The sequence below is a fragment of the Falco punctatus genome (genome assembly GCF_963210335.1).
Source record: "Falco punctatus genome assembly, contig: scaffold_33, whole genome shotgun sequence".
Lineage (NCBI taxonomy): Eukaryota > Metazoa > Chordata > Aves > Falconiformes > Falconidae > Falco > Falco punctatus.
Window position 1 is genome coordinate 678,418 of NW_027660146.1, and position 10,282 is coordinate 688,699.

A 10,282-nucleotide genomic window follows, 5' to 3' on the forward strand; every position below is an offset into this window, starting at 1 on the left:
AAGGGGGATGTGATAGGGGAATTCCTGACAGAACAAGGACATACTGTACCCTTGCAGGAGTTGGACATCCCTGGCCTGCAGATTGCAAAGTTACTTTGAAAATCTTGTACTGTCCTTGAATAGGCAGAATAATGAATAATGAGTATTGTACAAGAACAAGGCCAGATGCCAAGCAAGATATGAAAACCACTAAGCTAGCACATCCTTATTAGGCGCTTGCAACATGAATACGTAATTGACAACCAATCAAAAAATGGCATGAATACGTAATTGCTGCTGCGTGAACAGTGCATTAGAAGTATAAATAAGACAAAGTTGCTGAATAAAGGAGGACAACATGTAGCCATATTGGTGTAATTGCCATTACTCGGCTGACTCCTTTCTGGGATCCTCTTTAGCTGTCCTGCCCCTCCTCAGCGCTTACGGCACTGATGTCACAGCTCTGTGGTGGCACAGAGGGCTCCTGCTGCCCGCGTCCCAGGGATGGGAGCCCTTGTGTGGGAAGGGTTTGCTTCCCAGCGGAGGATGCTGGAGCAGGTGGCAGGGGGCAGCAGAAGGATGAAGGAGGTTCCCACCACGAGAGCAAAGGCTGCAGTGGCCAAAGCCAGAGGGAAACAGGCCTGGGCTGTGCAGCCCTGGCAGGAGAGGGCTTTGCTCTCCCAGGTGACTCTGTAGCACCATGTGGCCTGTGCCAGAGGTGAAGCTCATCTCCAAGAAGGAAAAGCTGCTGCTGCTGCTGCTGCCGAGCAAGTCCCTGGGGGAGGCCAGGCTGTGATCCAGCCCCCCTGTGGCTATCCTGCCGGTGGCATGCCAGCTAGAGAGCAGCTCTGCAGAGAAGGACCTTTGGGTGCCAGAGGACAAGCAGCTGAGCATGAGACATCGATGCACCCTCATGGCAAAGGCCAACAGCTGTGGGGACGGTATTAGGAAAAGCATCGCTGGCCGATGGAAGGAGGTGACCCTTCCCCTCCTCTCAGCACTGCTGCAATGGAGAGACGGGACGCTGCTTGATGCAAGCAAATGTTGATTTATTGTACACAATCATGAGTTTATATATGTTATCAGAGGCCACGTGCTTTAAACTGATTGGTTCTTTAAGCTAAGCATTACGTACTAGGCAATCCCTAATTGGTTAACAACAAACAAAGGACACTTTCAGTAAGTTTTTACAGTCATCAATTAACAGCAACTTGTTACTTCTCCTTGGTGCCACCTTTCCTCATCTCCTTATCTTTTCTCTGCATGACTCAGCAGCCAGCATTCTGTGGGTTGTTATCTATTCACCCTCCTTGTCCTCCCCGGGTTTGTGGCCTACAAGCTCCAGGACATTCCTTTCAGCTAACTGATTGCTACTTATGGCCCTGATTTCCAGGCCCCCTCCTGCAAGCACTACTAAGGCCACATCTGGAGTGCTGTGCCTAGGGCTGGGCTTCCCAGGGCAAAAAATCTGTTGACCTACTAAAGCAAGTTCTGCAAAGGGCCACCAAGCTGCTTGAAGGGACTGGAACATCTTTCCCAGGAAGAAAGGGTGAGAGAACTGCAACTGTTTAGTCAGGAGAAGAAAAAAAATCCTTGTGAGGTTCTTATGAATGTATACAGAGTTCCATCTGAACCCAAGAAAACACTTTTTGACTCTGAGGATGATCAGCCACTGGAAGAGTTGCCAAGAGAGTTTGTGGAATGTCCATCCCTGGAGATACTCCAAACCTATCTAGCCAAGGCCTTGAACAACCTGCTTGAGCTGACTGTACCTCGGCTAGCACATTTCACTGGATGATCTTGAGAGGTCGCTTCCAATGTCAACATTTCTGTAATTCTGTGAGTATCAAGAGGAAAAGTAGACAGAAAAAATGAACACCACATACCCTTTGAGCACAAAGATGTTGGGGTCCCTGAAGAGGAACCAATCTGGAGAAGGGCAAAAGTGTGAGGAGAAAGGAGCAGTAGAGACGTTCTGTAGCATCAACCCCCTCTTTGCTATCCCCCTAGTGCCTCCATGGCTGTGGGTGTGTAGATGAACTGGGAACAATGGTGTAATTTGGCCCCTGGAGAAACTGTGAGGGGCATCGTCTTTAATATTTTGGTCCTTGTTTCTCACAATCAAAATCTGGTTGAATTAGCAATAAATTAAGTTGATCTTTGGAACGACAACACGCCATTGGCTATGACAGTGATCAGCTAATAATCTCTCCGTCTTTATCTTGACCAATGAGAATTGCTGGTTTATTTTCTCCTTTGTCTTGTGGACTCAGGGGAATGGATGAACAGCGGGGGACTGACTGGCCACTGCCTAAGGTTAACCCACCACAGGACCACACTGGACTGCTATGCCCAGAACGGGGCTCTCTAACAAAAGAAAGACCCTGACACATTTGGGCAAGTCCTGCAGATGCCAGAAGAATGGTTGGGGCCTCGAACGCATTATGGACAAGGACACTCAAAGTTGGGATTTTATCTGAGAAATTGTTAAGAGTGAGAGACTGGAGTACTGGACCCAGGCCATCTGGTGGGACCTCACTCAATGGCCTGTATCAATATTTCTAAAAACACAGCCATGAGCACATGATGTGGCTGAAGGTGTCTGACCACACCATTGGCTGAGAGACCAACTGTGGCAAGAGCTATGGGACATGTGTGGAACAAGTGTCAGCAGGAAACTGGCTCCCATTATATTTCAAAATGGCAATGCAGTTTGATGTCACTAAGTCACAGCGGATGACAGAGGTGATGATGAAGGAAAGGTCCCTTTTTGGGGCTACGATGTATGACCACAAATGGAAATGAGCAGTGTTTGGGACTTCTTGAGGAAAAATTTCCCTGCTACATCTTCCCCAAGGTGTCCAAGGTACATGGCACAGACCAGGCTCCTCAGTCCCGCTCCTTTGGTGCCTCGCTTCATTCACCATTCATGCACCAGGACCACCCTGCTCTGTGCCCCCACCCTGCACACTCACACAGCTGAGCTCTACACTGGTGTTTCCCTCTCCCAGGCCCTTCCCAGACCAGCCCCCCCCCAGCTCTGCCCACCTCCCCTGCCCTCTCCCCAGCCCAGGCAGACACAGCAGCCCACGCTGGGCTGGCCCCATGCAATTGCCCACCCAAAGGGGGCTGCAGAGCTCTGGGCACTCACCCCAATAACCCTAACAAGGGCACAGCAGATGCTAGTGGGCAAAGAGGGGTCTCATCCTGCCAGTCAGCCCCAGAGCTGGCACCAGCCACGGCATGAGAACACAGAGGCCAGTGTCTCCCTGTGTCTTCTGCTCCTCTCTCACAGGGACCCTGATTGCCCACTCCTGGCAGCCCCTCGGGGCCAGTCCCTGTCCCCAGCACCAGGCTGCTGGCCTGGGGGCTCCCCAGGCACCTCCTGCTGCCCCAGGGACACAGCAGCCTGCCCCAGCTGGGACATACACAGAGACACCTGCTCTTGCCCAGGGATGTGGTCTCAGGCATGGCCCTGAGCAGGCGGTGCTGCTGTGCAGGGCAGCGGTGCCTGAAAGCCCAGGGAGATGGTCCCAGGCACATCCCTCTTGGTCACCCACCATTCCCATGGGCACTGGGCACCCACACGCGAAGGCTCAACACAGGCCCATGCCCTAACACACTGCCCCATGCCCTCCTGCCCTGAGCCATGGGGAACCCAAGCCCAGCAGCACGCTCCTGGGGGCAATTCCTTCAGCCTGTTCCTGAGCTCAGCTTTGGAAGAAGAGCCCAACCACCAGACATGGGCACTGAGAAAACTGCCTTTTATTACAGAGATGTGAAACAGAAACCAGGTGCATCATCCTCGAAGACACATGTTTAAAGGCTGCTGGGTCAGACAGTCTGGGCTCCTGCCTTTCAGGAAGTGGAGTGGATGCAGACATCCTGAGACAAACAGGACTGTCTCAGATAGAATGCTAATAGCACAGGAGTTTCCACACATTAATTAAAAATTCCTTCTGTATATATGTAAACAGTTTATGTCTGCTGGGAGACACCTGCCTGCCTCAGTTTCTTCAGTGCAGCCTTGAGCTCCTGGTTCCTCATGCTGTAGATTACAGGGTTCACTGCTGGAGGCACCACTGAGTACGGGACTGACACCCTCAAGTCCAGGGATGGGGAGGAGGTGGAGGGGGGCTTCTGTTAGGCAGATATGGCAGTGCTGACAAAAAGGGAGATGACGGCCAGGTGTGGGAGGCACGTGGAAAAGGCTTTGTGCCATCCCTGCTCAGAGGGGATCCCCAGCACGGCCCCTGAGATCTGCACATAGGACAGAACAATGGAAAGAAAACAACCAATAAATAAACAGGCACTAACCTCAATAAGCCCAAACTTCCCTAAGGTAGGTGTGTGAGCAGGAGAGCTTGAGGATCTGAGGGATTTCACAGAGACGGTCCAGCGCATTGCCTTGGCAGAGCAGCAGTGAAAGTGTATTCACAGAATACAGGAGACAATTGAGGATACCACCATCCCAGGCAGCTGCTGCCACGTGGACACAAGCTCTGCTGCCCAGCAGGGTCCCGTAGTGCAGGGGTTGGCAGATGGCCGCGTAGCGGTCATAGGACATGACAGTGAGCAGAGAAAACGCTGCTGAAATAGAAAAGAGAAAGAGAAAGACTTGGGCAACACATCCTGAGTAGGAGATGTCCCATGTGTCCCAGAGGGAGTTGGCCATGGCTTTGGGGAAAGTGGTGGAGATGGAGCCCACGTTGAGGAGGGACAGGTTGACGGGGAAGAAGAACATGGGGGTGTGGAGGCAGTGGTCACAGATTACAGTGGTGATGATGAGGCCGTTGGCCATGAGGGCAGCCAGGTAGATGCCCAGCAAGAGCCAGAAGTGCAAGAGCTGCAGCTCCCATGTGTCTGCCAGTGCTAGGAGGAGGAAGTGGGTGATGGAGCTGCTGTTGGGCATCTGCTGCCTCTGGGCCGGGGGACTGTCCATGAAGGAAAATATAATGAGCTGTTAGGGAAGACTTCTCTGATCAAAACCTAACACCTTTCTCAGAGAAAGCCCACTGAAATGGCCTCTCCGCTTTTTGGAAGACCTTGGGCAGGTCCATCTCAAGAGTTGGTTCTGACTGAGGGAGCTACAGGAAGCAGGGGGCTCTGCTGTGGGCTCTGGAGGAGTCAGTCCTGCCCTATTACAACAGGTAATAGGAACATGGGGTGACGGAAGATTAAATCCACTCATGGCATCGAAGGGCTTTTCAGCATTGTCACCTCCAATTCACCCCACCACCGAGTGGAGTTTAGGGGATTTTTCTCTGTGTATTTTGTTCTGGTTGCCCCACCACAGCTGAGGAGTGGTTTTGGCACTGTCATTTCTGCTGCACTCCAGGTGCCATCATGTGGATCCTGAAAGGCAAAGAGACAGTCCATTTGTGCAGACTGAGGACAGCCAGGCTGTCCACCCGCCCTGGTCCCAGGTGCCCTGTGCTGGCAGCTCCTTGACCTGCAGGACTACCACCCCAGATGTTTCACAGAGAAGGAACTGGGCACTGCTGAGAGTAAAAGCATCCAGTTTCCAAGTACAGATCTCAGGTGCACAGGAGATTTCAGAGAGGAATTGGAAATGCCTTGTGAAAAAACAGGCAGCTTATTGCTGCTGAGACACACCTGACTGCATCAGCTTCTTCAGTGCGCCCTTGAGCTCCTGGTTCCTCATGCTGTAGATGAGGGGGTTCACTGCTGGAGGCACCACTGCGTACAGAACTGTCACAACCAGGTCCAGGGATGTGGAAGAGATGGCAGGGGGCTTCAGGTAGGCAAACATGCCAGTGCTGAGAAAGAGGGAGACCACGGCCAAGTGAGGGAGGCATGTGGAAAAGGCTTTGTGCTGTCCCTGCTCAGAGGGGATCCTCAGCACAGCCCTGAAGATCTGCATGTAGGACAGCATGGTGGAAACATAACAACCAAATGCTATGAAGGCACTAGCCACAATTAGCCCCACTTCCCTGAGGTAGGTGTGTGAGCAGGAGAGCTTGAGGATCTGGGGGATTTCACAGAAGAACTGTCCCAGGGCATTGCCTTGGCAGAGCGGCAGTGACAGTGTATTGGCCGTGTGCAGAGCAGCATAGAGAAACCCACTGGCCCAGGCAGCTGCTGCCATGTGGACACAAGCTCTGCTGCCCAGCAGGGTCCCGTAGTGCAGGGGCTGGCAGATGGCCACAAAGCGGTCATAGGACATGACGGTGAGGAGAGAATACTCTGCTGAAAGGAAAAAGACAATCAAGAAGAGCTGTGCAGCACATCCTGAGTAGGAGATGTCCCATGTGTCCCAGAGGGAGTTGGCCATGGCTTTGGGGACAATGGTGGAGATGGAGCCCAGGTCAAGGAGAGACAGGTTGAGGAGGAAGAAGTACATGGGGGTATGAAGGATTTGGTAACAGGCTACGACGGTGATGATGAGGCCGTTGGCCATGAGGGCAGCCAGGTAGATGCCCAGGAAGAGCCAGAAGGATAAGAGCTGCAGCTCCCGCGTGTCTGCCAATGCCAGGAGGAGGAAGTGGGTGATGGAGCTACTGTTGGACATCTGGTGCCTCTGGGCATGGGAACCTGTCACAGGAAAAAAAAGACAGTGACAAGTGAAGGGAGACTTCCCTGAGCAAAATCAATGCCATTTCCCACAGACCATTCCCCTGCCCCTTTTCGCACACAGACATCCTTTACTCTTCCTAGCAGACCTTCCTTCAGCTGTGTGGCTGGAGCCCTGCTTGGTGCTGGTCCTGTGGGTGATGAAGAGCAGGGCATGTGCCCACGGGCTCTTGATCAGTCAGCCCCACTCTGCAGATTTGGGGGGGGGGGCAGGGACCAGTCCTGATTTCAACTTTGTCATGTGAAACCTGTGCCAGAGTAGAAATGCCTGTCAGCACCTGCACTGCCAGGGCTACAGAATGGGAATGGTGAAGACACTTTGAGAATATTCTTGTTTAAAATCTCTACCCTCTCTCCTTTTGGTGAGTATTCTTGGATGTCAGAAACTCTCAGCATTGCTGCTGCCCTCAGGGGGAACACAGCGAGCTCTGTGAGGCAAGAGGATTGCCTGTGGGTGAGCGCCCAGTGTGGGGAGGTGGTCTGTCCATCTGGTTCCCAGTGTCTCTGGGCTTGCACCTTCCTAAGGGTGGAGGGTGACCACACTGCCATGTCACCCTGAAAATCCACCAGGCACCACTGAGAGCAGCCTGACCCACCACAGACCCCTCACCCTTTCTTGAGGTCTCAGCACCCCACTTGCAGCCAAGGACACACAGGGCTCATTTCACCCACCCAACTGCATTTTCTCTGTCACAGCATCCCTGCGCTTCTCCGTGGGGCTTTCAGACCACAAAGGGTGGGAGGGGACAGGTTTGTATTCTGGAGGGCAACTCACTGCTTGGAAGCAAATGTCAGGGAGGTACAAAAGGACCCTAAATATAGCATCTAATTCAGGGGCAACCAGCTCAATGCCCATCCCCACAGAAGGCATTGCCCACAGACCCCCAGGTGGCAGGAAAGCTGGGACACTTGTTCCCATGGACACAGCTGCAGGAATGGACCCACAAGATCAGTGTGTGACTCTGCAGCTGAAACACCCATCCCCAGAGAGCCTGACAGCAAGAGCAAGGGAACAGTAACAAATAACAGAGACAATGGAGAAAGGAGGCAAAACAGAGTGACGGTGCGGCTGAGAGAGGCCAGGGCGAGTGTGCCGGGCACTGAGGGCAGCGTTGCCCTTGCCCAGCTCTGCTCGCCACCTCCCACACACCAACATTGCCGGGCAGCTGCTCTCAGCCCCTGTGCTCTGCAGAGGGACCGGGGCACGTGGCTGCAGAGCTGCACCGCGGCTCTGCTGGAGCTCTGGCTGCAGAGGGGGTGGCTCATGCCTCGGGACCCCCAGCCCTGAGGGCAGAGGCTTTGCTGCGGGGAGAGCAGGCCAGGGGGACGCCTCAGAGGAAGGGCTCTCTCAGTCCCTGATATTATCCCAGCTGGCACAGGATTTCCCTCCTGGGAGGTGTTTCCCTGTGCCAGGTCTTTCCCTGTCAGTGCTCATAGACCCCATCCCAGCCTCTGTGCCTCTGTGCACTGGCCCCGCACAAACGTGCCTCTCTGCAGGGCACTGGCTGGGCGCAGGGTCCTGTCCGCAGGGGAAAAGGGCAGCTCAGAACGACCCTGATGGCTCCAGCAAAGGTGCTGCTGCTGCTGTTCATAGACAGAGGAGTGCTGAGGGCACTTCAGGAGGCTCCTGACAGATCTCCTCATCACTCACAGTTCCAGCTAGGAGTCTAAGTGACCTCTTCCAGCTTGAAACCTCCTTTTTCATCTCTCCCTTCCTGCTCCTGCCCCCAAGAGCAGGAAAATGAAATCGCACACTGAGGAGAGCTCTGTATTATGATAGTGATCTCTGCCCTGACCTTCCTCATGAAATCAGTCTTCGAGACATGTCCTCAGGGTAACCTAGACCTGAGAGCAGCTCTGAACCATGCAGCATCCAGGCAAAAGGAAAGGAATCCTTCCCTACTGGGTGTCATTTGGTTTCACCACCGAACTGTGGGAAGCTCCCCGGCAGGCTGAGAGCTGCCCCTGGCAGGCGGCAGAGCCCCTGCCCCAGCACACAGCCCCCGCGGCTGCAGGGACCCTGCTGGCAAGGACAGCCCTGGGCACCCCTGCCTGCACAGCCACCTTCACAGCCCTGCAGCCAGCCATGGCACAAGGCAGCCCACATGCCCTGGCCCTCCCACGCTGCAGCAGGGAAGCCCTTGTGAGCCAGTTCCCTTTCTTTTAGGATTTTCTGGGCCCTTCCGGGGCCTTTCTCCTCTCCTGTCCAGATTTTGTCCTTCTCTTACAGCTGCCACCAAGATTCTCACCTGTCTCTTCTGACTCTCTAACTTTTTCCTTATATCGATCCAAGATTTAGCCACAAACTTGAGTTTTCAGCAGGGCTTGACCCACGTGACTATCAGGGTCTAGTCCAGAATACAGCTGGAAACTCCTTCTCAGTCTTTCTAGCCATTCGGTGGGGGTTTCATCTTTTTTCTGTTGTTCACTGAAGGCTTTATTAATATTTTGTCCTCTGGGTACAGAGTCCCTAATTCCCTGAATTATCATATACCGGAGATCGACCATATTATTTCTATGTGCAGGATCTTGATTGTCCCAATTGGGCCGCTGTAAGGGCCATTTTAAATCTCCAGCTGGGCCATGTTGGTGTCTCTGATCCCAATGTCTCATGCCTGCCGTTCTGATCATCCCTCGTTCTTCATTTGTAAACAAGATCTTTAAAATAGCCTCCATCTCAGCCCAAGTATAAATATTAGGGCCGAGGAATTGATCAAAACGTTCTGCTACCCCTAATGGGTCTTCTAACAAGCGTCCCATTTCTTTCTTAAATTCTCTCACATCCCCAGAGTTGAGGGGTACAGATACAAATCTGACTGCGGGTTGTGGTCCCCCCATAGCAGTCTCCCTTAATGGATATAATAGATTTTCCTCCCTCCTTTCTCTAGTTTGACTTCTAGTCATTATTCGATTAGGAAGGGCCTCTTCCTCAGGTTGGGGGGTGCTGTTGGAGGAGGATCAGGACCCTGTGGTGACGGAGGAGGGGGAATATAGGGTGGGGGAGATAATGGAAGTTCGTCTTCCTCCCGCCTTTTCTTCCTATCCTTTTTCTTTTCTTTTAATGGGAACAAATTAGCGGTCTGGGCTGTACCCAGGATCCATAAAAAGGCATATTCCCTCTCCTCCTTATTAAATGGCTGTTTATTGTTAACATATATATTCAGTTGTTGATATATTCAATTCTCAAGGGATCCAAAAATAGGCCAATATAAATCCTTTCTTATTTGTTTTCCTCCCCATACTTCCATACAATAATGGATCATTTTTTCCCTGGACTTCCCCTTTTGAGAAAGGGAGGCATCCCAATATTGAATCATTAGGCATAATGGGCTATCTGGGGTTATATCAGGGAGCCCACCCCCACCTCGTACTGTTACCGAAATCTCGGAATGAAGAACTTATCGACACCAATGTGATGTAGATAAGCAGACACTTCTTTATTGACGGCCGGGTGCGTGAGCGAGTCCTCTCACGATCAACGCACACCAGGTCCCAAACTCAGATTCCATATATAGAACTTATTCATACATATTCATTAGTTATTCATGCATAATCATAACATTTCCCGTAAATCATTTACATACTCTCCTCCTATATCCGATTCTGCGCAGTAAAGCTTAGAAAGGTCTAGAAATGGGTCTAGGGTACGATTTGGGTAGGTGGTATATGAGTCGGTGGTCGCGATCTCCCCCTGCCGGAATTACCTTTT

The 10,282-nt window shown here is 52.4% G+C and overlaps 1 protein-coding gene across 1 annotated transcript; it reads right to left on the bottom strand.

The window, feature by feature from the left end:
* Positions 1-475: 475 nt before the first annotated feature.
* Positions 476-8,691, bottom strand: LOC308057801 (olfactory receptor 14C36-like). Its single transcript, XM_080411846.1, has one exon. It carries the CDS (start codon positions 6,509-6,511, stop codon positions 5,576-5,578), a length of 936 nt encoding a protein of 311 aa, XP_080267972.1. The 5' UTR covers positions 6,512-8,691; the 3' UTR covers positions 476-5,575.
* Between the last annotated feature and the right edge of the window lie 1,591 nt (positions 8,692-10,282).